Source organism: Semicossyphus pulcher, unplaced genomic scaffold, assembly GCF_022749685.1.
Source record: "Semicossyphus pulcher isolate SPU_LCO1_2020_fin unplaced genomic scaffold, fSemPul1.0.p SCAF_13, whole genome shotgun sequence".
NCBI classification, from domain to species: domain Eukaryota; kingdom Metazoa; phylum Chordata; class Actinopteri; order Labriformes; family Labridae; genus Semicossyphus; species Semicossyphus pulcher.
The window spans coordinates 26,040,897-26,068,190 of NW_027211637.1; the positions used below are offsets into that span (position 1 = coordinate 26,040,897).

General features: G+C 41.1%; 1 protein-coding gene across 1 annotated transcript; it reads left to right on the forward strand.

Moving 5' to 3' along the window:
- The first annotated feature begins 55 nt into the window (after nucleotides 1-55).
- spats2 (spermatogenesis associated serine rich 2) lies at nucleotides 56-24,241 on the forward strand. The gene is made up of 13 exons (XM_069660852.1): nucleotides 56-131; nucleotides 3,910-4,188; nucleotides 5,119-5,198; nucleotides 6,651-6,759; nucleotides 7,334-7,383; nucleotides 7,635-7,863; nucleotides 8,171-8,350; nucleotides 8,438-8,573; nucleotides 14,867-14,925; nucleotides 17,874-17,983; nucleotides 18,251-18,353; nucleotides 19,834-19,979; nucleotides 20,083-24,241. The coding sequence occupies exons 2-13, from the start codon at nucleotides 4,164-4,166 to the stop codon at nucleotides 20,338-20,340; spliced, it is 1,485 nt and encodes a 494-aa protein (XP_069516953.1). The 5' UTR covers nucleotides 56-131; nucleotides 3,910-4,163; the 3' UTR covers nucleotides 20,341-24,241.
- The last annotated feature ends 3,053 nt before the right edge of the window (nucleotides 24,242-27,294 follow it).

Sequence of the window (27,294 nt, forward strand, 5' to 3'; positions counted from 1 at the left end):
GCAACCCCGGAGGAGTCTGGTCTAGGAAAATACTGCCCACAGCAGACTACTTGGCAGTAAAGAAGGCTGGTGGTTGGAGCTGCGGTAACCCGTTTCCAGAATCTACTGCTCAGTTTTCTTGCCAGCACCAAGTACGTATTTAATATTATTTAGCCGCTAGCACAGTGAGCTAATCACTGCTCTAAAACTAATATTTGAACATTATAATAGCTGTTTAATTTGCTAACTAAAAGAGGGCTAGCCTTACAACAGAGCATTGAATAAGAAAAGCCAGGCAGCTAGCTAGCTTAGGCTGCATTCAAAGGTCCATCCTAAAAGAAGGCGTTTATACTTCATGCAACATTAAGTCGTCGTCACTGTTGTTTGATAATTTATTAACGTTGAGGGCAAATTATTGCGGTCAGTTATACGGAATACTGCACAGCTAATCACATAACGTTATATTAGGTAATGTTAGCGAGCTAACTAACGTAAACGTAACCTCCGGACTTCAGCCAAATATGTGAAATAATGAGCTGATTTGAAACCAGAGACCCTGTCGTGCAAAAAGAATGAAAGCTAAAGGTTGTAATTAAAAGTTGTATGAGCTAACATTTTCAAACAGTCATGTTTCATAATTAATTCACACCGCTCAGCAGAGAGGTTTAGTTAGCTCACATTATCACGTTATTATCAAGTTGGCTATTTGATGGACAGTGTTAGTGTTAGTCGTGAAGATCTTGACCTAAAATCCAAAATGATTTTACCTGACATTGATGGAAACGTTGTTCACTTGCATGTGTTTTAAACATTTAATTATTGCATTAAAAAAAGGGGCATATTTTCAATTCTAGGGCACTGAATTTGAATAAGTATAAGGGGTGGGAATTAACAGTGACCACACGATTCAATGCAATTACGATTATAAGGCCTACGATTCGATTATTAAACGATTCTCGGTGCATTACACTTTTTTATTCGATCCCATTCAATACATTCTGATCAGAATTATTTTTACACCAATTCACGTAACATTGTAAAATATTGTTGTTACATTTAATGGTTAAAAACTAGGTCATAGAATTACCTTCATTTACTGACTGTGAAGCCCCTTTCCCACTGGTCAAAAAACCCGCTAACACCTGGCTTTTTTGCTTAGTGGGAAAGGTAACAATCGGCATTCAGACTCGGGTCAAATGACTCTGCAGTAGACCCAGGTAATTATGGCCTCAGTAAAATCTTCACTGTTCATCTTTACTAACCCTGTCTCAGGCACGTTTGTGACGTCAGACATTGACGCAGCAGAAAAGAATCCAAGAGGAGTATACTCCACTGGCTATGGAGCAGAGACAATCGGCATTTATTAGCGGGTCTTCCTGGGTCTGTAAAACCTGTGTCAACGCGCTAATTTTGGTGGGGAAGGGGTATGAGAGGGTTTAAATTGACACACGACACCAGCAAAAGTAACAGATTCAAAGCCCGGAAAAGTGGAAAGAAAATCGATTATAGAATTTTGTGCACTGATGCAGAATCACAAAAGAAAGAATCCTGATTACTACGATTGTCGATTCTTTCTCCCACCCTTAATAAGAATATCATCTAAGATAGAGCTTGACGATGCTAGATAAACGGCTGCAGGAAATGACATGGATCTCCATCTCTGTCTGATAAGCCAGTCTTAATTTAATAGAAACTGTTATTTATAGATTTTCTAGCCCAGATCAAGGAGAGCACAATGTTTAAAAGTTTAAAAACTATGCACACAGAGACAGTAAAAGAATATATAATTAATTTGGCAGTGTTGATAGAAATATTTCTTAGAATAGGACATATTGACCTGTAGCCTCCTTTGACTGTACGAGGCCTTTTACTGTGAGAGAAGTGTGTGCTGGTTTCCTCTTTCATGTGTTACACACAACCTCCTTCTTTTTAAACTTTCTACTTCTTCAAATTTAAAATAAAGTCTCACAGTCTTATTTGAGAGCTGCTGAGTTTGCACTTCTTCCTCTTTGCGTCACTCAACACAAGTGCACCTGGCTCTCTTGCAGATTCGAGCACCATCCCTCTTGATAAACATTAATGCATCCTCCTGGTGTTTGTGCGAGTGCCCTGTTGCAGTGTCACTTGTTGATTTTGCTTATGTGAGTTTGACGTCTGCAAAAGGTGTGGTGGAACCAGGACCGTGACATGCCTTAGTGCTACTCATGAGGGTGTGGGTTTGTACGGCTTTTAGGTTTCCTTTTCTAGAGAACAGGGTCAGGAAAAGAAACCAAGGAGAGGAAAAACAGCTGCTGGCCATTAAAAACCAGTCCAGATTGCTGTAGGTCCGGTTGACACATTTTTAAGACTAGAGGGTCATAAATGAAGTCGACTCAGTTTTGGCAGTAGTCTAGAGAGCTGTATCAGTAGAGTATTGACGAGTCAGCAGGGTGATGGCATTGTTTCCAAGACGAGCTCAGTTTTTTGTTTTTTTATAGAATTGCAGATGTTACTTTCTCCTTCGACAAAGTGTGGAAACACCATAAATCCTCTTTTATTGTGGCGTTCAGTTACCACAAAAGTATTTCTGCTTGTAAATACAATTAAATGCAGATTTAAAGGGCAATTCTGGTATTTATTTTTTATAACCGAGCCCTATTTTATACATATTTAGCGGCAAAATGACCAGCAGCGGATCAACCAGCAGCTGCAAAAAGGGCTGCATTGGCTGCAACAAAATACTGAGTGGGATTTTTCTCTTGACAGGTTCTGAACACTTAACCTTGCTCAAGTGCACACATCAGCTGGGGGTGGTGCTCTTGCTGCTCCGACCTTGTTGGCAATGTTTGCTGGTTCACTTTCATCCGTGTCACAAAAGTTCTCCCCGTCGGTCATGGACATGGCTTTCACTGTACGCCTCTTCTCTGCGAGTTTCCGTCTCTTGTCTGTTCTTGTCTTTCACATTTTCATCATTTTTACATCTGTTTTGCGTGATACACTGATGGATCTGTTTAGGTTGAAATGGGCCTTGATGTTGGAAAGATGGCTCACAATGATTCCAAATTAAAGTTATCCTCCTTAAATGCATTAAAGCTAAGATTAAAAATAAACACTCAAGTTTACCTAACTACATTCAAAAGTATTGCTACTTCTTTACTTCCCATAACTGCGTGTCAGATAAGTGTGAATAGGAAATGCATAAAAGGACCTACCTAAGCAAGCAGCCTACTTGTACTTACACTAGTGTGACTTCTAGTAAACTCTCTCTGGTGCCATTTTGCAGTTTTCTTCACAGTTGTGAAAATTAAAAGCAACTGCGTCCAAAGGCACACAGTCAAAAATCTTAATCTCACTTACGATGTTGACTGCTTTTACAACCACTTGTGCCATCAGTCAAAAGTTTGGCTGAAAGAAAATCCAAAATATTTGCAGTAGTTCTCAATCATGCCTATTAACAACATGTCGGTGTGTGAAATTCTTGGATCCACAGTCATCCAAAGAGCTCCGACCGTGAAGGCATTGCGGATATTCAGCTTAGCCCTCGTAACATTATTATCACTCGCCCCTCCTGCTGAGAACTGAGAAAAGGGAAATACCCTTTAAAGATGTGCTTCTCTGCGCTCCTTCTAACTTTTCTTCCTCCAAACTAAACGCAGTGTTTCTGCCAAGGACAATATCAACTGCAGATTTTTCTGCGAATGCTCCGCCAGACAGACAATAACTTACTGAAATCTGTTTTTCATTTATAATTTAAAGCCAGAGGAAACAGATTTCAGCTGATTTATATTCATATTTCCAGATCTAACAGAAGTGGAGATTTGGTGGCAGTGGATTTTGCTTCATACAGCACCCATATGTTTCGTTGTATGTTTCCAGCATCCTGGCACCATGGCACAACAATCCTTAAATCTCTGGTTCTTGTAACACATTTTTCTCCCTCCCTCCCTGCAGATCATCTTGGTGGAGAAACAGGAGGAAACCTGAATCTTTGCCTAAATGGTGGAGACCTGATCTGAACCACATTCTTCCAACCTTCCTGCCAGCTAGTTGAGAGCCTTTCTGGCGTCTTTTCTTACTGGAAAAACTCAAAGTGAAAGTCACCAAAGGAGGAGCCCTTATTTGAACACCGGCTTAAACTTACTTGAAGGGTTATTACTTGAGGAAGTACACGGCCGAGCATTTCCCTGACGCCTCTGTGTGACAGCATGGCAAAGAAGAACAGCCAGAGGGGTGAGTGTTCACTTTATTAACAGCTTTTAAAGAAAGTAGCACATTAAAAATCTATTTTTAGTGTAAATATTTCGTGTTCAAACACACATTTCCGCCGTAAATAAAAGAATAGTCCTACAAATTAGCTTGCATTTTAACAGCTAGCAGAATGTCTGTGTGTGTCTGCTCTCAGGATGGCTTTATTTGAACCCTGAATCTGAATAGTTAAGTGAGAAAATACTGCAGACATTAACCTACTTTCATGCACGAGAAAAACAACTTTTACAAGCCACCCATATTTTCTTCTTTCCTGTCTTGTCTTTAAAAGGCTGTCAATTAACTCCGGACTTTGCTCCGAGGCTTCACACTCAGCTGTTGCCTTTTGTTTATCAATTTCAAAAAAGAAATCTATTCTGCGTGTGATAACAGAAACTCTGAGGTCTTCCACGAGCCTTCACTAGATGTTAGTCATTAATATCAGATGCAGATTGCAGACTGTTAAGGCTTTTGTCTTTTCACAAGTCCCTGCTGCTTGTGCTGGAAACTGAAGTGGCTGTGTGCTTAAATGTCTAATAGTACAATGATCAGTGAGGCTGACATTGACATTTTCTTATCGTGTCGTGTTATTTTTCATTCAAATGATGCCCACATTAAACAAATCAAATCAGTTTTCATCTTATCTGATCAGTAGAAAGTGTGTTTAAATTCACGGCTGCTTTCGTTGCCTGCTTTTTGCTTGAGACAAGGAAAATGGCTTCACAGGCTGAAGTCTGCCACTGCAGTGGGATTATGATAACGTGGCCGAGTAGTCTTTCCAGGAAATCTCTGCGCAGATGTCTGGTGGTTGTTTTGTTTTGCAAATGATGTGCTACAGGGGTTTTGCAAATGTGATCGAGTCCTGCGCTGAGCAGGACAGTGGAGTTCAGCTCTGTTGGTTTTATTTCCCCCCAGATACGTCTGGAGTCGTGTTTGACACTCGCTCAAAGATGGTGATGTCCCAGGGAGGAACAGCTGAGAGGATGAAGGAGAAGGTAAGAGATACACACACGAGTGAGTGACTCAGAGAGCCTGCAGGTTCCTAGTGGGTTACATTTGAAAATGACAAAATATGTGTAATATCAAGGGCTTCTAATCTGCTCGCTAAGTTAAACATTTCCATGCTGTGTTGGTGGATTTGTTCCTGAGCGCTGACATTCAGTTCCCTTACTTCTGGGCTCTGCACAGCCGTTTCTCAGTGGGCTGTTTTCTTGGCAACAGAAACACGAGAGGGCAAGTTTTCAGAGCATGAGCAACAGTTACAGCAATGCTAAAGGGAAAAAAAGGACTTTTGATGGTTATTCCTGCTTTGATGGCAGTTAATCGAAGCTGTTCTTCTATAATGGAGCAGATTAAGGATGAAGAGACGGCACAGATCATCACTGTGGTGTCGCAATGTTTTTATGAAAGGTTACTCGGGTTTTTGTTTCTTACTATATGTTTTTGTGGTGTAGACATGCTGGAAACCACATTTTGAGTTGCATTGAACCTAAGTGGCAGGAAGAATAAGTGCTAAATTGCTCACAAATACATTGTGATTTATGCACAGGTGTCCCCAAATATTAATAAATAAATAAATAGATACAAATGTAAAAATGTTTTTGCATCAGAGTTATGAGACTCTTTTTTTCCCCATGAGTCTTATTTTGATGTCCAGTCAGTGTTCATGGTAAATGTAGTCAATTGAAGCAATATCTCCCTCAGTGCGTGCTACACTCACAGAGGAAGCTGAGTGCCTCCACTCGCAGGGCTGTGCTGCCAGCTCCTACATGTACCAGTCTGCATTGCATGCAAGCAGCCTCGGCCTCGCTCCGCTGCATTTCTTAGGCATTCAACTCTGACTCAGAAAAACACGTCTGAATAACAAGTCAGCAAAAACGCTGTACACTGTCCATGATATCCTCTGCGTTCACATGTTGGGAGGATGTGTCTGTGCAGGTTCGCAGTCATCCAGGTCATAATTCTAAGCTTAATCCAAAAGGCAACTGGACTTGGTTCAGATGTGAAGATGTTCATACTGTAGATCCGTTTGTAGTGACACAAAAGAAGGCGGGGACTACAAATACAAGCCGAAGTAGCCTGTAGCTCTTTTGGGTCACCATGAACAGAGCGCAGGAGTGCAGGAGGAGCAACAGATTTTGCAGCTGCGCTCCAAAAACACGAAGAAAATCTGCTCTACATTTTTCATACTATTGACCTGACCTTGATAAAGTTCATTTTGAAAATGAGCCAACAACCCTTGAATAATATTTGTGTGTTTCCTCATTTGTAGAGCACAAATAAGAGCTGGAGTACATTGCTCTGCCCTTTAGCCAAATGTTAATTAAATCAATTAAAAATCCAAAAACGCATTGTAGTGAACTTAGTGTAAATGTTGAGTCACTTGGATGTTTGACATGATGTTGAAACCTGTTCCTGTTGTACTCTGTGCTTCCCTTGTTCTACAGATCAGCGCTGTCAGGGCGGTCGTCCCCAACAAGAGCAACAACGAGATTGTGCTGGTGTTACAGCATTATGAGAACAGTGTGGACAAGGCCGTCCAAGCTTTCTTAGAAGGTATGAGGACGTCGTTGTTCGGCCCTCAAAGCTTCCTTTTAACGTCATAAGGTCCTGTCGTTACATGATGTCCCATAGAACGAGTAGTGTTGCATTTTTAAGAGCAATTAGGACTTACAAATGCTAATCACACCATATAAAAGAATCAAGACTAGTATAGCTAGTATTATGTGACACTCCTTCTCTGCTTGATTCCTCAAGTATTTCCATGAGGCCTTTAAGTTTTAACATTTATTTTAAGCACAACTTTGTTACTTTACTGCATTTTACTCCGACTTCCGTCCTGGCATGCAGTCCACGTTTCTTGTGCTGACCTTGACGACAGCTTTTTTTTTCATGCGTGTCATGCTTTGCATTCACAAGTCTGAGCATCATTTGCATGCCTCTTTAGTTTCACAAGTTTAATAATAGAACCGGGAGGTTGTCCCCGCACGTCACGCTGCTTTGTTCCTTTTTTTAGGTGTATCTAAACATCGCCTCAGGGCAGTCAGATTTTCAAATAGGTATTACAAGATTTTTTGTCTGTCGTGTGTCACTGCATACTTGCGTCATCACCGTTTGCTTTACGCCTCAGGCAGCGCAGTCGAGATCCTGAAGGAGTGGAATGTGACCGGCAAAAAGAAGGTGAGAACCAGAATACCTGCAACTTGAGTGCATTTTTGTTGACTAAGCATTGAGTTATTTAAGCTGTAAAGGTGTCCATCATTATTGTTAAGCTTTGGATTAAAGCAGGGAAGGCTTAAGGATTATTTCAGCTTTAGCTCGAATCAAAGCTTTTCTGTCCCTGTTATTTGGTCACAGCAGTGATTAGTTTAGAGATAATGAACAAAAGGAATTTGAACAAAGAGCTTTGACATTGATATCTCCATGTCCAGCCCAAGAAGAAAAAGAAGCCCAAGCCTCAGGCTGAGGCCGAGGCCTCGGCAGAGCCTGCTCCACCTGAGGCTGCGTCGCCCGAGGAGGGCAAGGATGAGATGAACGGCTTTCATGCCAACGGATCAGTCATGGACGGAGAGTCACTCGATTCTCTGAGTGAACAGTTGGACTCTGCCTCCCTGGATGCAGCCGAGCTGGACTCTGAACCCGCTACATCCGAAACCACCGGTAATCACAGCTCTGATAAATGATGAAGGCAGAAGAAAGAAAGGGGCTTAAGTCTTAGTCAGCTCTGATTACCATTAAAAAATAGATACGAGCTGCTCTGTAGTCTCTGAAGCTGCACCAGAGAAGTCTTGAACTGTGTGTTTTGAGGGCAAAAATTCTAATCTTTGTTTAATTAATGAGTCAACATTCTTTATTGAAATGTTACGTAGCCGACCGACGTCTATACCAGCTCTACTTTGAAGGCAGCTGTGGGGAAAGTTACTTTGGAGACCGCTGAATTTACTTGTTGTCATCGGTCTTCTCGTAGGTCCAGAAGCAGAAAGTGTTGGTAGCGCCCCGAGTCCTGCCTTACCACAAGGAGGGAGGAATCACCAGGGTCCCAGAGGCAACAAGAACCGCCACAGGACATTCTCTAACTCACAATCATCCAGTTCCTCATTAGCACTGACCATTGATGAGCAAGGATCATCAGGAGTCAAGAAGATGGGTAAGAACCTCTTACCTCCAAAGTTGTCCTGCATTGTATATAGATTTTCTTCATGACTGATGATGCATGTGTGTGTCGACCTTTCAGCTCCAAACATCGACCGCTCCGTGAAGGACCTGCAGAGATGCACTGCCTCGCTGACCCGCTACAGGATGGTGGTCAAGGAGGAGATGGACTCCTCCATCAAGAGGATGAAGCAGACGTTTGCTGATCTCCAGAGCTGGTGAGTTAACTTCTTTACCGTCGCTGCTCAGTGCTGGTTGAATCTTAAGGTGATAAATGTTTTAAAGTGAGGTGGGACAAAACAACTTGAAGGACTTTTGCACTTGAGAAATGTTCCCAGCTGCATTTATCTCCAGTATGATAGTTAAAGGTGCTAAAAAAGTTCAGGGGTTGTACTTAGGGGCTTAAAGACTTTAGAGGTGAGGTCTGCAGGGCTGACGATCACTGATTCACTCACAGTAGACTACAACAAACAGGAACTCCAGCACCATTAGGGCAGGTGACGAAACATTTTATTGTGTACTGACATTTAAAACCCATAGTTCCCAGAACATTAAGTCACAGGAAATACTTTTGAAGGAACTAAAAGCCAGTTGTTGTCTGCGTTTAAACCACAGTCTCATTTGATAAGATTATGAAATCTAGTGTTGACGTGTAAAAAAGCAAATAAGAGACTTAATTGAGACGCTTGTCCTTGCATTACAAATAAACGTAAGTTCCTTTAAAGGCTCCCATGCCCTGGAAAAAGTTCCTGTGGTGGAAACCAGGTTGCTGAGAGCTACAAGCAGTTGAGAATACTAGCAGGGAGAAGAGGATTAAAGAGAGAATTAAGCACTGTATATATCTCTTCTTCTTACATAACTTTTATTAGAGTCACACAACATATATCAGCGTCTTTTTTGTTTGTCTGATTTGCCTAATCGCCACATTATGATGCCGCAGAATCAGAGCAGGAACCCAAAAGAGCCGTTCAGCTCCTGTGTTTCGTTTCTCTGTGCGGCTGTATACGTGCCATGATATTATCTCTATAGCTGCACTTTTACTGAAGCCACCTGGGTGTTGTTGCTTTTTTATAGGTTATGAGGCCGAGTCAAAGGGCATTTTTCTCACCTGTGTCCTACTTGATGACACTGGGACACTTTACATAATAGGAAACAGTTATATGTGTCGAACCTTTTATAGAGCCTGTGATGTGACAAGATAACCATTTAAGACTCATTAAACACTATTAAATCCATTAAAACAAACTGAAGATAGAGTCAGTGTGTTCAAACAGACTGTAAGCTAGCAATAGGCCGTACTGTACATGTTACTATTACCTCAAAGCAAGCACAGAGCAGAGGGCAGAGTTCATCTTCTTGTGCTTGTTCCCTGATTAGATGACAGCCTTCATAGATACTACGAGCAGACGTAAGAGAAAGTCCAGGTTCACCTCTCTGAGCAGCAACGGTCAGTTTAGGGAAGATAACTCAGCAGGATGAGACTTTGACCAATTTGGTAATTGTGGTGAGGATGCTAGCTGCCCACTAGTTGATTGTAGATAGCTGCAGGTTAGCATCAAAGCTTTCACGCTATGCTCGGGAGGATATGAGCATTTTCTGTCACGATTATCTTGGCCAGTAAAATTGTGATTCATGATGATATCCCAATGATCATTGCGATATGTTTTAAACTCTTAAAATGCTCAAAGAAGGATTGGAATTACTTAACCTAACATTCTGTGAAAGAAAAAAGTGTCTGTAAACTATATAAATAGGGGTGGGACAAAATATGAATTAGGGATGCACGATATTATCGGCACGTTATCGGTATCGGCCGATATCGGCTTAAAAATGAACGTTATCGGATATCGGCCAACACTCCAATATCCGCCGATATAATTAACTGATAAAATAATGGGCTGCTGAATACTTGATTAAATGTCCGACCTCGGCGCAATGTCCCCGGCGCGAAGAAGACCTGCGCGGCGCAGCGTGATGACGTCACGTGTGTCTACCTGCAGCATGACAGAGTTAGAAGCCAAAATGTCCGTGGTGTGGAAGTTTTTCAAAGTGTCTGAAATAGATAGAAAACTGCTATTTGCAATGACTGCTCAGCTTCGGTGACGCGAGGAGGAGCCAAGGCAAAGTCTTTCAACACTACAAACTTGATTAACCATCTCAAGACCCGTCACCCCGACCGTTGTAACACATGTGATAAGAGTATCACCATTATACTGTACGCTAATTCCAATACAGAAGAGAGTTGATGATCTCTGCAATTAGGTGTGCGGGAAAAAAATATCGGTATCGGTAATCGGCTAAATGAGTTGTAAAATATCGGCATATCGGATATCGGCAAAAAGTCCAATATCGTGCATCCCTTATATGGATACGGCAATATATCGTCACCCTGACTCGTGCAATATAATTATCGATAGGTTGGCGGCAAATATCCATAAATAAATGCCACTCCAAACAGATTTCCCTGCAATTTTGACTCATCACATATCATGATGTGTCATTCTATAATTTTCTTGCAATATAGCAGTTACTGCAGAATTGCTGTATCATGATATTATGGTTACCGTGGCCCATGTATCGCTTATTGTATCATGAGTTACCCTGCGATCCCCGCCCCTTTACATAAATGTCATGTACTGTAATTAAACTTTGGTTTAAGAATCTTAATAGTTTGAATCAAACTAGTTTATAATTCGTGAAATGTGTTTATTTACTTTTTTTGGTAAAGAATTTGTCTTTCATTCGTTGAGACTGAGAACAAAATGGGATCTCGTCTTGAGTGAAATATATTCAGCGAATGAGGTTAACATTTTTTATTCCTCTGGATAGTCATTGAAATGAGTGAATACAGCATCAATCACAGGCCACATGAATTAGAAGCATTTGTCTAAATATTGGATCACACCCACAGCTGTAACACTGTGCTTTGTTTTAAAGGTTAGGTAACCACTGTCCCTGTCAACTTTAACTGAGCCCACAATCAAATATTAGACTGACTTTATGAATCATTTCATGTTCAGAATTCGGTGCAGGAGTCAATTTAGCATTTAGCCAAGTATTGTTAGGTGACGCCATTGATGTAGTAGCTTGTAATTAGCGCGGCATTAAGCAATGTAGGTGAATGAACACGTCGTTTGTGATTTTAATAGGGGTGTAACTGTACACAAAGCTACTGGTACAGTATGAACCCAGGTTTTTGCGTCACGGTTCGTTAGGTCATCGGTACAGCGAGGAAGCAAAGTTATATTTCTCACAAATAACATTGATGTCATTTATTGTGGGAGATTTAAACACTTATCAGAAGCTCATTTTAAGCACTCAAATCCTTGCATATAGAAAAGGGGTGGGGATCGCAGGGTCACTCACGATATGATGCACGACAATTGATATATTGCACGATCCGCTCACATCGCCCTCATTCATGTCACCGCGAGGAGTCATGAAATAGTGACGTGGTGAGTCGAAATCGGGAAATGTTAGACCGCTGTATCTTAACAAATTAAAATACCAATTGCACGAGTCAGGACGACGATACTATTTTGTCCCACCCCTAATATAGAAAGAGAAATGCACGTTAAGGCACCAGTTCTTTCACCACATGCTTACATCCTGTGTCATCCAGTCAAAGCTCACTCTGTAGGCGTGTAACCGATCCTGTTACAGCCCTGGTTTTGAATGATTTAAAGTAAGCTTTGTCGAGAGATAAAGCTGCGTGCAAGCTTCCATTATGAGAAGCAGTCGCAGTGCATGCAGAGGTTGTTTTGCTTTCATCTTAACTAGTTAACAATGGCTAACTATTGTCTGGAAAAAAAGAGTAATTCACTGTGCAAACAAAGCCCGGCAACTTCTACGGTGGAAGGTTTTCTTGCATGTTACACATCCCATGAGTTGACACCGTGAATCAATCAACCATCACTCTCTGTCCGCTGCTGCTGTGACTTGTGCAGGTTGAGCACTTTGTGGTTTTAAAGAAGTTAAGAGGCAGATTGTTTCGGTAGTGTTTAACACCTATTGCTCCCATGAGGCTCTGACTCTCACATTTCTGTCTAAGGCTAATGAAAGAATCTTTGTGTGATGGTTAATAAGTTGTAAGGCGGTCATTCTTTTACCACCAGCACAGAGATATTTTAGATATTGGATGGAGGTAAACATGGAAATATATTTACTGAGGATAGGTGGAACTTTTTATCCTGGAATTAATGAACCAGCAAAGAAGCTTTGAGTATCTGAATAATCAATCAAACATTGATAGTATTTAATAATGAACAATCAAAGTTTGTCATGGGTGTAGCCTTAGTCATACCAATGGCTGGCATCCAGCTGTCAAACATAGAGCGTGGTTATCCACATAACTTGTGCGTATATACTGTTCAGATGTTTTTTGTTTAATGCCGCAGTTGGTTGAATAATGAGTCATCCAACAGTATAAAGGCGGAAGTGTTCATACAAGAGAACCAAGAACAACGCCGGGCTGTGGACTGATTTTGCCGAATTGGTTTTATTGGACGTAATCTGCCATCTTGAAACACAGCTCTCTTAATACGCCATGTCCACTTTGTAGTCCTTCAAGTTACCGGTGCTGTAGTTGAGCTCAGCCTACAGTAGCATTGATTGTTGTGAGGGTGGCGGCTGCACTGGCGATCATGATGCCGCATGTCTGTGACGAAGCTTTAGCTAGATTATAGCACCATCATCTGGGTAAAATACCATAACACAATAAAATACCTCTCTCTGCATTTTATACTGGTATATTGGCTGCACTGGTATACAGGACGCAGCCCATGTTTTAGATGGGAAAAAAAAGTATTTAAAGTCTGTCTCATGCACCAGGTTTTACAGTGATCCAAATGTTAATGCATATTACAATAAGCACAATATCCAAATCATCAAAGCAACAATAATTGGACATGGGTAAAATTTGTGACAACTGTATTAAGCACAACTTAGTAGAGATAGACCGATATGGTTTTTTCAGGGCCGATACCGATTATTAGTAGTCAAGGAGGCCGATAACGAATATTTGGAGCCGATATTCATTTGCAGTAAAAGTGAAAATATTGGTGTCAAAATTTTGAATGATACAAACTCCAACACTTAACTTTGTTTAAATGCCTTTAAGCATATGTTTATTAAACAAACAAACAAAAAGCGCAGGGAGTTCCCAGGGTCAGCAGCATCTCTTATAAAGTTAAGTGAAAATGTAATAAGTAAAAAGTTAATAAGACAAAGTTAAATAAAATTTGCAAAGAAATGAACTTTTTCTCCTCTCCGCCGTGTGTGAGCACTCTGCACCCTTATCGGCCGTCGGATAAAAAAAAAAAAGGCTGATGCCGATAATCGGCCCGGCCGATAATCGGTCGATCCCTACAACTTAGTAACAGGAAGTGATTCCGAGATGCCAACAAGTCTTGCTCTCCAGATGTAACAGTTGTGATTGTTCGGGGTACAAATAAAACCATCATCAAGAGTATTTTCACTGAAAATGTCTATTGTAATTTAAACGTGATAAATTGAGTTAATCATAAATCCCATAGTGATAGTAAAATAATTCAAAATAGACTTTTCTTTATGGTGCTGCCCTATTTCATGGTCCCCGTCTGTCCCAAATTGCTACACTTGAGGGCGGGGTGAAAAGCCTGCTGACGTCCCCTCCCTGTGGCTGCAGTTGCGATGCCATAAATACCAAACATTTTCAGTCTCTTTAAAGGCATTTGTGATGTTTGTTTGGACTTGATTTTTCACAAAAGAGGCGATGGAAGTAGCTGTAGAATGAATACTATGTGTATACTTTCTGCTATTTCACCTTTCTGCACACCTTTTCTGTGTAAAGGTGAAGGATTGTGTTTGAGGACAAATGTCATGTCAAACATCATCTGTTCCCTGATAAAAGTTAGCCCTGTATATATATTAAATCATTCATCATGAACGTCCACGTCTGCTTGCTGGCCGTATTTCAATTCTTTCTGTGTTAGCGCCACAAACTGGAGTAAAGCAGGGACCTATTATTCAACACATGGCTCTATAGTGCTACTAGTGGTCAATAACCCCACAGGGTACAGGCCCAGTATTAATTATGACTTTGGAAATCAGGCTGCCTGCTTGAAGGAACTGTTTTTATTTTCATAATTCACATAGTAATTCCACTTTTTTGAAGCTGCTGAGAAATTAATCTGTGGTTTATTTACAACATTACCCTTGCGGTTATCAGTAATCATGTTGTAATCACGAGCTAATCTAAGGCACAAGACAAGGGAGACCTGCTAATGCAACAAGCTACAACACTTACTCTCACGTGCTAATGATTTTAACTGCTGCACAAGCTGTATTGCACTTGCTGTTTTGCTTTGTCATTCAGTGACTCTGCGGTATTTCAGTGTGCAGCTGCCTCTGTGTTTAATGTTATTGGAGCGATTCTTAATCTCAGTGCAAAGTCAGCATTCACAACATTTCCTCTTATCTCGGAGAGTAAAGAAAAATAACCCCTCTCTCTGTCTCTTCCTTTTTTTCCCAGTTTAATTGACAGAGAAGTGACCCTACTGGGAGAGATGGACAAAGTGAAAGCAGAGTCAAGTAAGTTTTCAAACCCCTGCCTGTGACATACCACCCGGGAGCTGTTAGCATCCCTCACATAATATGATCACCTGACTTAAGGGCTTCTGACCTAAATCACTTCCGGAGAGCCGGTGAAAGAGATTGCAGCGGAACAGCAAGCCCCAGTTTCTGCAAAAATGCAGCAGTGCCCCCGGGGGGCGCAGGTATACCTGGAGCATACCTCTGTGTATGTATGTGTAACATGACGGAGCAGGACTGCATAGTTGCACAAGTAGGCCATTCTCTCTCTTTATCCCGTCCTCTCAGTGTTGAGTGTTGTGTGTTCCAGGCCTGGAAAAAGTGAATAGTGTCAGGTGTCAAGGGAGACTCAATGCTGGCTTTGTGCAAGGTGTGTGGGGAATTGAGAGGAAGGCGAAGGAACTCTAGTGTTTCTTCGACATTACAAAGGACTGGTTTCCTCAAAATTTAGCTTCCACTAATCTGCTTCCTCTACCAACCTGTGTACACATTATGACCTTCTGCTCCTGCTGGAAAACAACTTGTACACAGCTCTGAATGTATGTTTTCAGATGGTAGTAAAAATAAAATCTCCTTATTGTTTAGTACAGTCCAGAAGATAATGACCCCTGTTGATCTCTGCTGTAGCTGGTCCTTCTGTTTAGGACCATTATTTTATTTAACAAATAATCCACCAATTTCCCGCCTCATATTTCACTCTGTGATACCTGTGGAGTAGCTTAGCGTAATTTACCTTTAAAAAAACTCTGGTGCTCTGTGCAGGCCCTCATACAGCCTCTGCCTGAACGACTCAGTCAGCTCTGTCTCTTTAAGAAACCCCGCCACTACAAGCACACTTTCTTCTGATTGGCCAGCTCTCCGAAAGCCTGCTGAGGTCTGGAGAAAAAACTGTGTGAGACCTGGCGTTCACAGCAGCCTGGGGATTACTCCAAGATACTTTAATCTACAGATTTGAAACTTCACACACGTTTAGTCTGGACATCCAACATTGTAACATACGTCTTAAAGAGGGCGTACTTTGCAGTCTCACATTTTAAGGCCTTTTATTGAGAGTGAAAGGACACAGTATAGCGTCAGAAACGGGAAGACACGCAGCAAAGGGCCGAGGGTAGGAGTTGAACCAGCGCCGCCGCATATGTGATTTAACCACTGAGCTAAACCGGCACCCCGATTTTCTGATGTTGAACAAACCAATCACAACCTCCTTGAGTTCAAGGAGACATCTTCACGTTGCTTATTTGTGCGACAAACAATCCAAAGTCCAGAGATAAATAGTTTTCTGTCGTGCAGAAGACGGAGAGCAGCAAATCCTCACAATTGAGAAGCTGAAACCAGGAAACGTTTACAATTTTTGAGAGAAAAAAATGACTCCAACAACTAGTCGATCATCAAGATAGTTGCTAGTGAATTTGGATTAATTGTTTTACCTCAAATCAATTAGTGTGCTGATATTTTGAAGGTCATCATGTGGTCTATAACAGGAGTCTCCTACCCTGCTCCTGGAGAGCTACCTTCCTGCATGTTTTAGGTTCCTCCGTGCTGTAACACACCTGATTTGAATGATCTGCTCGTTAAATACCAACTGAAGCTTCTCAGGGGATCAATAATGAGCTAAACATTTGAATCAGGTTTGTTAGAGCACGGAGAAACCTATAACATGCAGGAAGGTAGCTCTCCAGGAGCAAGGTTGGAGGCCCCTAGTCTGCAAATTAGCTGTAGCTAACTAGCCCGACTCGGTATCAGAACCTGGAATATTTCATTAATCCCCGGGGGGAAATTCGTGGAGGTGTTCTTAATGAGGTGAAGAGCGTAAGAACTGAGGGATGACTGGAGTGACAGATGTTTATATGTGCGGGCTGGGCCTCACATATGTCACCACAGATCATCTGCATTAAGGCGTGAATAGACGTGTCTTCACCACTATATCCCGTACTATATGAGTGAATCGACTGAAAGGGAGCAGCAGATCCTCGCATCAAATGTCAGCTTCAGCTTTTCTGTAGTCGTCTATAAATATATCTCAAATAGTAGACAGTTCTTCAGAATAAAGAAACACTTCTCTTATGCAAACAGAAATACGTTACAGCAATGACGTGTCTCGTCAGATTTTCCTCTCGTACGACAGCCAGCAGGACGGTCGCGAGGAATGAGAAGCGGTTCTTGAAAAGCGTCCGTCTATAGATTCAAACGGTCCTTTGTTTGAAGTTCATCCTTGTTAACACATATCCAGTTCGCTGAGTTTAAACGTGGGAAAATGTGTGTTTAGTGTGTGATGATGACACTTGTTTCAGTTACTTGTGTGTCTTTACATCAGCACGGACAGAACATCTTGATTTGAAAACGGCTTTATCTTCAGCCCTTGTTTACCTTTGGATGCTGAGTCAGACACACTTTGCACTTTGTCTTTGCAAAAGACCACAGCGACCTCCTGACAGGAAAATGAAACTTACAGGGAAATGAAACTCTTTGGGAATGTAGAACGAAGACTGAAATGATTAGTTGATTCATTGATTAATCACTAAGAATAATAAATAGCTCTGTTGATAAACTCACTTTACTGGAATAAAAACTTCATCTTCTACGACTCCAGACCCTCAGTTGTGATGATTTGCTGATTTGTTTTGGTTGTTTTATGTGATGGTTAACTAAATATCTTTGGGTTTTGACTCTTGTTCAGACAATAGAACACATGCGGTTTGGTTTAAAGAGACTGTTGGGGACATATTTTTAGACGTATAGACCATTTAGATGTCAGCTGCAGCCTGTGATCCTTGCAGACAGCAAAGATATAACAGATTACAATATTAAATTACAAAGAGAGATACCTCTTAATTGGCAAACATCGTAGTATTTATTGCATTTTAAGACAGAAACCATGCACAACATGGATTGATGTTTTATATAACAGAGAGCTATCACTTAAACCAGTTTACTGATCTGTGTTTCAGTGATGAATTTGGACGCCCGGCAGAAGAGAGCAGAGGAGCTCAGACGGCTGACGGACAAGTCGGCCTCCATGTCTGAGGAGCAGCTGACTGAGCTGCGTGCAGACATCAAGGTACTCACACAATACTGCCGCTCCTGTCGGCCTCGTGTGTCTCTTTCTCATTGTTTAACTCGGCGCACAGCTGACTAAAGGTGAAATGGGTGTTAGTTGTTGAGCCCCAAATGAAAGCAAATTAATAAAGCTCATTTGTGGCGAGTTTTTGTCCTTTTCCAAGGTGAGCTTTTATTATGATTGAAAGCAAACAGAAATACATTTACCTGCCGCATTAAGAGTTTGCTTATGATTAATAAAACTGCTTGTCTCTCTGTTTTTCTGCAGCACTTTGTGAGCGAGCGCAAATATGATGAAGACCTCGGAAAAGCTGTGAGATTTACATTTGATCTCGAACCGCTGAAGACGAGCATCACCGGGTTTGGATCAGGTGCAGATTCCTCCTCATCGCTTTTTATCTGCCTTTTTGTTTGAGTTCAAGTGAAATGTCTAAAAATAAACTCCCCTCCGCCATCTTATTATAAATTATAAAAACACCTGCCCCACCAATCACGAAATACAAAAGCAAGCATATCAGCTATTCAGTTACGGGAACTTATAAGCAGCTGCAGACTGGAAGAACACAGACAGAGGCTTATAAGATAATTATTATAATGTGTCAAATCCCGGCCATTTTTAATTATTTAAGAGGAAATGGACTAAAAACCTGAAACTACAAAGTACAAAAAGATTGTTAGATTAAACATTTTTCCCCTTAATATGAAAAAATCAGGGGGTTAAACAAGGTATAGTTTGTACATATGTGCAGGCATCATGTGTTCCTTTTTAGCATCGTTCAAAAACATGTCAAGCATGTGCAAAACACTAAATATAATCAGCATGTTTCAGTGCCACACATCCTCTATTTGTAACAATGTAATCTGAGGGAAAGTGTCTTAGACTTGAACTTTGCTGAACTCGGGCAGGGATCTGTCTCATAAAGAAGGAAAATAAAGCTATCAGGCCCCTGCAGACTGCGCGATTCATATATGCCAGAGATGAAACGGGGATCTCTGTGCGTCTCTCAGCTCTGTCTGCAGCTCAGTCAGGCGCTTCTCAGTAAACTTCAGTTCTTCTCACATAAGCTGTCTCAGACTGTGATGTCAGACTACGGCATTTCGGATGGTGTGGAAAAACGTGAATCGTGTCATACGTTTAAAAACGATTGATACTTCAGGAGAAGAGCAGAAGAGTGGCCGGCAAATCAAAGTTGTTAGCAAGCATAGGATGGTAATCTCTGTTTACATACATAGAAATGTAGAATCTGTAGGCAGGGATGTGGATCTTTACTACGGGAAATGTTCTGGTTTCCCTTTGTACTACGCTTGTAGTCCGAGTAATATTGACCAATCACGTATCGACATCTGCAGCAAGTTCAGCTAACAATCTGCTCTAGATCAAAAATTCAACTTGAGACAAATTAGCTTCAGAGCGTTCAGATTTCCCGACTTCCTCAAATGCATCAGAATTGATCCATCCGACCTCCGTTCAACAAACAAGCATTTTTAAAGTAGTTTTCTTCTCCTCTTGAGGACAGATCTTTTGATTAAAGTGGAATGCCCGCAAAATTCACCGTCACTCCAAGGGGCTATATTGTCATCATATGATTGGCAATGGGTTCCCCAGATTGGTGGCAGGTAAATCAAAGGTGTTGGCAAGCATGGGATGGTAACCAGGTCGATAGCTCATATCTTGAGCTCCAGGCAATAACTGGAACACCGGAGTGTTTCATTTGACGTGCACAATGAATCATAAAACTTTTTTGATCTTTTCCAGGAAAAGACAAACTCTTGATATCATGCATCATATCAACAAAACACCTTTCTTCAGTAATCCTGCTTCATAACATTTACCTTGTTGTCTTTTCACAGTTTACCATCCGCGTACAGGCTACTCAAATCGCTCCCGTTGTAGCTCCACGTCCTCTTCTGTCACCAGCCCGGGCCTGCTGGAAACTCCTCCTCCTCCTGTGACCCAAAGCACCCCCAGTGAACACCGCCCTCCACCAACCAAACAGGTCGGCTTAAAAAAAGCAGTTTTCCGATCATAGAGACGCCTTAACATTGACGTGTGTTTCTTTACTTGAGTCATGTCAATAATTCTTTTACTTCTCCTCTCAGATTTTCCAAGGCAACAGGCGTACTTTCCAGGGACAAGGGTATCACTCAGGAGGTCAGAGGTATAACGGAGGCTCCTACCATGATAGGAGCGCCGGTCGTGGGAACCACCGCTACCATAACGACGGTGGCTCTTCTACACATCACTCTAACAGCTCAAGAGGTCCCCCCCGCTCCTCCTCGTCCTCCTACAACCAAGACCGAGTCTCTCATAACGGGCTGCCCCAAAGGCCTCCGCGGACGCACACTCACTGCCCTTGACATTGGAAACCATCGTTCTCAATCAAACCCGTCGACTTGCCCTCGCACTCCCCTCCCGCCCCTACACCCCCCACCCTCCCCCTTCTACTAACTCCTTTCAATGAAGAATAGAATACAAGTTTACATATTTCTGTCAGTGAGCTGTAGTGCCACCTCTCTGCATCAACCCATTCATTCCTCAAACTTGAAAAGCTCTCACTGCTCAGTAATCGCTCTTCCTTTTGCATTCTCCCATCCTGGTTAAGGTAACAGCTTCTATCTTTAGCCCCCTTTGAGAGATCTCATTGCTATGCTATTGTCAGCCTCTGGTATTAATTTCTGCAGTAAAGCAGTCTGCCAGAGACTGACAGGACTACCTGCAACAACTTATGCACTATTGAAGTTGAGCTCTTAGTACTATTTCTATTTTTGCTGTGGCTCGTGTCAGCTCTCATTTTTTTGCACCTCCGATTATTTTGTTCTCTTTGTCTCCCAGAACCATTTCAATGCCTTCACCGTGGAAAGCAAAAGTAGTTCGAGCATTAACGGGGCATTTTTGTCTTTAGGAGAGTAGACATGCAATCAACACTACAGACTATCGTGTATCTTTGCAAGGTGAAAAAGAAACATATCAAACTGTAATCCAGAGCTTTTCGTATGGCTGCTACAAACTGTAGGGAACTCGTTAATGCTATGACTTAGAAGTGTTTGAGAGCAACTCTGTGGACATGGAGGTTGCTCTTCTGAAAGGAATAGTTCGACATATGAGAATTAGCTCATTGGTTTTTCAAGGTTTATACTGCTTTCATGTCAGTACACTAAATATGAAGCTACCACCAGCAGCCGCTTAGCTTAGCTCAGCATAAACACTGGAAGAAGGTTGAAACGGCTCTGTTACCTTTCCCCTTTAAAGGTCTCGTTATTCAGGGTGCTTATAAGTTTCAATATTCTTTTGATGACAAAAGGATACTTGCTGATATTACAGACCAATGATGGTGATGATATAAAGATGGACAACGTGTCTCCATGTACTAAATTGAAGCCAAAATAGCCCCCGTGATAGGCGCTGCCATATTGTGCTGGTTATATCACATGGAGCCAGAGCTGGGCAGTAAAGATCGGTGGATTGGAGCTGCTGTAGCCATTTCCGCTAACCTTAAGCTGACATTAACAGATATGGAAACTTCAATAGTTACTGTTACTGTTTTAGTTACGTCTCCTCTCGCCGTTCCTCCTCTACTCTGCATACAGAACAGATCGGCTGCAGGAGCCGTATTTGTCAACAGAGCTGTCAATCATAATTTTTACAGCATCAAATAACTCATTAAAACTAAACTTAAAAATGAACACTTGGACGTAAATCAGCATAAAAACTAACTATAATGACATGTTTTGAGAAAAATGTATTTGTTGTGTATTTTTATTTTATAGTTTGACTCATGTCCCATTAGTTAACATAGAGGAGGCAGGCTTCATGACCCATACTGCAGCCAGTCAGCAGGGGGCGCTCGAAATGTTTTGGCTTCACTTTTAGGGAGCTGTCTCGTCAGTCATATTTTTATACAGTGTATGTTACAGACGGCCGCAGTATGATTTTGATTTAATTCCCTTCATGGGCCTGTGATAAACATTTAAATCAACTGTTACAAAAACAACAAATATTATTTTTCTGAACTTTTTGAGACATTTAGATAAACAGTCCAATCATTTCAAAGTTAAGAGGGGAAAAAAAAATAAAAAATTAATCGTTATTTGAATCCGTAAATGGATGTGATGCTACAACCCAACTAATCATCACCAAATTATCACCTTTATGTTAATTTTGTACAAAAAAATGAGGTGAACCTACATGTTGTGGTTTTACAGTCAGACAAAGCAAAGCTAGCCGTTTCCTTTGTTTCCAGTCTTTATGCTAGGCTAAGCTAATCGGCTGTTAACTCCCGCTTCATATTTACCAAACAGACATGAACGTGGTATCAATCCTCTTATCCAACTCTCTTGAGTAGAAAGCGAATCAGCACATTCACCCAAATGTCGAACTATTCCTTTAATTGTTGCTTAAGGCAGTGATGTACCGCCCTCCCACTGGCCAGCAGGGCTGTCGTGTGCAGTTGTTCTCGGCTCGCTGTCCATTCTTTTCTACCACAGAGAGGGCTCATTACCTTTTGTAGAAAAATGTTCAATGAAATGTTAAAATCACAACATAGGAAACGTTCCACATACTGTGTCTTGACATTTATTCCGCTGGATTTTTCTTCCACTCGCACTCGTTTGTGTTTTGTTGTTATATGCACGCGAATGGCATATTAATGACGTGCTTGCCTTTAGTCACAGAGAGACTTCACATTTGCCTTTCTAGAGACGTGGATGTCTGCATCATGACGGCTTCTAATCAGATGGTACTTGTAGAGCAGACGTGTGATTTATAAATACATGTGAGAATAAGATGAAAGGTGTTTTCTTCCCCTTTTTATATGCTCACTTTATCCAGTATGTGAAAGTAAAATTGATCGAGCTGATGAATGGATTTGAAGGTTGTTTGGATTTAACGGATCTTTCGCTCTGTGGCTGCCAAGTAGAAGCTTCATGGCTGTTTGTCGGGGTAAAATCTGATGGAAGTTTGTGGAGTTAAAGCTGGTGAATACCTCATCACTGATCTTTCACTCGGCCTGTTTTCAAGCCGTTTTCCAGCAGCGGGCTCTTATTAAGGGACAGAGACCCCTGGTGATTCCTTATCTTGTTGTAGTTATGTACATACAGTTTGTGGAGCTGCAAGGCTGTGGTGTGAAACTGGTTGTTACATTATTGCTGCATCTTCTTCATAACACGTCGTCTTCCCTGGAGCAGACTTTTGGTAAACATGGATTTAAGATATTACTTTCTCTCTTTCTCCCCCTCTTTTTGTTTCCTTGTAGGTTTTTTTGATCATAGGGAGATTTCTCTTATTATTTGAGATTAAAAAAATCTGTACTCCAGTAATTATATTACTTAATATTGTGGAGAAGGGGCACCATCTCTTTTGTGCATATGTGCTGTAATGACACATAAATAGGCAACCTTTAGACTTAAAGGAAAGGTTTGACATTTTGGGAAATACACTTCTTTCCCTTGTTACTGTTTAAAACACTTAAGATAAAAAATTACATCTTAATTGTTGCTTTAATAAAGTTTGTGTTAAAGTGTAGAATGTGCTCATTGTTGCCCCTTGTGGCCGACAGGTGCGGAACACCCGGTAATGAGCTAATTACGACTTCAACACTACGATGTAGCACAGGGAACTAACTAGGTTGAGCATCTAATTCAAGCGTTATGTGAAGTATATTAAACATTCGTTTTCAGCTTTATAGGACAAAACACGTGTTTAGGTAAATGTACGTATAGTAAACCAGCCCTCGTCGGTTGTACGAGCGCACAACTGAGCTGTCCCACGCAGTGTTAGTCCCAAACAAGGTGAGGAAACCAAAAACATCTTTGTTTCCTTTTCTAATGTTACAAAATGTTTCAAGCAGTAGTTCTAAAGCTCGTATTAACAGGTTATATCTTGTTTCTTGCGCGGTAGAAAAACCAACATGTTAAAACGATAATTCACCGTCTACAGGGCGTTAATTGTTAGACCACTTCTTTGCCGTGATCGGTAACTTCATGTAGCCTCCGTTGGATATATTTAGGCACATAACCCCTCTGTAAAACAGTGAATTCGTCGTTTTTACACTTTGGTTTATGTACCCATTAAACAAAGAAAAATTGAATGTGTGAGCGTCAGATGTCTAAAGCAATGCTAGCTTTTTCCTTTGCTAAGTCTTGTGGCTAAGCTAATCTAACCAGCTACTCAGTAGCAATCTTCTCTTCTAGATGGCTAAGCTTCGGTGTAAGTGTATTTCCTAAATTGTCGAACTATTCCCATAAGTCATTTAAGAAATGGTGTCTTGTGATAATGTCGCTTCAGTTTTACTGACTGACGCTGAAGATAAAATACCAAACTATTTGTTCTCGAACAGTTCTTCTCTGCTTAAAGACAGCGGGCTGCAGATGATGTACAGCATCTCTCTCATGTTGGACTTGTTCAGTCAGGACTCAAAGAGAGATTTTGTTTGTCTCACTTTAAACACTTTTTGTTTGTTTTACATTCCAAACTGTAGGAATTTTAGTTTCTCGCCAAAGAAATGATTTCGTCCTGTTTGAAGTTGTTGCCTTTTTTCTTTTCTTTCATTCTGTAAAGATGTTCCAAAGGGGATAAATCCGACTCTTCACTTTCTCTGCTTCTTCTTATTCCCAACCTGCTTTTATTTTCCATTTCCTTACTGTATATACATATATGTAGCTATATAATTTTGTGCTCACATGGGGCATTTTGTATGTGATATTCATATTAGGCATAATGGAGGTTAAAACATTTAGTTTGTTCATTCTTCCAGTAGACCCCGTGTCCTTCCTCTCAAGACAACTTTTCTGAGACAACTGTAAACTCAAGTGCCTTTTCTTGTCTCCCACTGATTCACCGACATCCCCTCCACCAGAATATGGACCAAAGACATCAACCGTCCCCGACACCCCTCTCCTATCTTTGCCCCTCTCACTGAATTGCACACTTTTCATTTACTACGAATAAACAGTTTGCAATACTGACTGTGCATGTTTGGTTTTTTTTTAAGTTTGATCACATGAGCTGAAGCAGAGGTAATTTGGGTTTTTACAGTGTTTTTGCACACAAGTGATTCTGGGAAATCAAGGTATATAGTAGAGGAACAATCCCCCCAAAAAGCCCCTAGTTTCTGAGATGTCCCTACCTGAGGTAGAAGAAAGCACAAGCATGTTTTTTCATAACCCTAACATGTCTAGTTTTTGAAATGGATGGTTGTATAAAAATATTTTACTGCAACTAATTTTTTTGGGTTGATTTTTAGATCTTACCAAAAACCGAAAATAGTGAAAATTAAGGCTTCTTGAAAAGGGACACAATCTGCCTTATCACATGTATCTCTGATAATAAACATCAGAATGACACCAAACACTTAAACACACTTGAATTATAGGCAAAGATTAAATAGGAACATTAAAAAAATCAATAGGTGTGTATATAAAAGTCTGTCATTTTTTTAAAGTAAGGACACTTACTCTCTTTTTAGGGGCCCTGCTTCCTCTACTAATACAGCTGCATTTACTATCCTACACCTTTAGTTTTAAATGTGTTGGAAATATGAATGAAACATTACACATAATTAAAATGCAATCATTGAATGTAAACTCTTGTGGCTTTGATGCAGTTAAGGACAATTAAAATGAGTCTCATAACATTCTTGCACAGCCAGCAGGGGGCGCCATTGCTCTTAGGAAGCGTTTAAATGTGTTTTTTCAGAGTGAGGTTTGGTTATAGAACCTCATCAATGTGCACTGTTGAAAGAAGTATTCAAATCTATTACTTGAGTAGCAGCACCAATGGTAAATGGACTGTACTTATATAGCACTTTTCTGGTATTCAGAGCACTCAAAGCACTTTCACACTCACACTGACACACTGATGGCAGAGGCCTAAGTGGACACTTCGACATGTGACTGTAGCAGTCAGGGATCGAACCGCCAACCTTCTGATTGAGAGCCCCAATACAACATTATGTTGTAAGTGTACTCTGTTACAAGTAAAGTCCTGCATTCATAACTGTACTTACGCTACAGTATGTCCATTACTGCACGGGCAATTGTGGCTCAGTGGTAGTCGGCTGTCTCTCAATTGAAAGGGGGTTCGATCCCAGTCTGCTACAGTCACATGTCGAAGTGTTTTTGGGTGAGACACTGAATCCCAAATTTCTCCCGAAGGCATAGTTTCCAAGTATGAATGTGCATAGATACTGATTGGAGATTGGCACTTAGGCCTCTGCCATCAGAGTGATTGAAGGGGTGAATTTGTCATGTAGTGTAAACGCGCTTTGAGAGGTCGGAAGACTAGAAAAGCGATATATTAGTACAATCCATTTACTTGTGAGGAACTTTCAGTTTGTGTAGATTTTGGCGCCCCGTGTGGACAAAACTGTACCTCTTATCTCTTTGCTGATTTTGTCCTGTACATGCTCTTGCTGCTTTCTTTAACAGTCATATGTATCACTCACTTTAAAATTTTCCCCTGGAAAATTTAAACAAAGGCAGCGTGCCGTAAATCGCTTTGTCCGACACGTACCCCCCACCAGCAGTTCCAGGCATTAAAAATAACTATTTAGAAAAAATCAATCTTGTCGCTGATGGTCTGGTTTGCTTTTGTAGGTCATATACAGTAATTAGAATTAATTTCAGTCTGTTTCATAACCAGTGAAAAACTCCTCACAGGAACTTAAAGGAAGAGTATTAACATTGAGACATAGTAATATAACATTTTTTATATAGTTGTAGCTGGCTAATGTAGATCTAGTTTAGTTCAGTTCAATATTATTATTCAATCATTGCATACCTCTGAGTGATTGTGCAAGAGTAGGGTTCGATCAGACAAAACGCGAGGCGCACCGCACTGCCTTTTTTGTGAAAGTAAACACCCGATCAGACAGAGCGCGTTTTAGCCAACCACCAAATCATTAGCTGTCATTAACCTAACCGTTACATTGTGAACTGACAGAAGGCTCGCCTCTCCTTTCATCCGATTGGACAATGAGAAAAAAATGCCCATGACGTCGGGCGCTTTTCTGCTTTGACTTGAAGTTTTTTCAACTCGAGGCGCTCGGAGCGTTCCCTCAAAAACGCGAGGCGCACTGAGCGGAAAAAAGCGAGGCGCTCCGTAAAGCAAAAGCAGCGCGCAAAAAGCGTCCCTCTCATTGAAAACAATGACAAAAAAGCCGCCCCCAGCTGCTAAAACGCGTCCCGTCTGATCGGGCCCTAAATCCCAGACTAATTAAACTTAAGCAAAAGTTTACACACAAGTTACAACACTCTGGAGCTGCAGAGCCACCGTATGCAAACAATACTAGTTCTTACAAAATGTTGCTTTAACAC

Coding starts and splice junctions, on each gene's coding strand:
- spats2 (XM_069660852.1), top strand. CDS start 4,164: ATGGCAAAGAAGAACAGCCAGAGGG. Junction 4,189..5,118: donor AAAGAAGAACAGCCAGAGGG/GTGAGTGTTCAC, acceptor ATTTCCCCCCAG/ATACGTCTGGAGTCGTGTTT. Junction 18,354..19,833: donor CATCACCGGGTTTGGATCAG/GTGCAGATTCCT, acceptor GTCTTTTCACAG/TTTACCATCCGCGTACAGGC.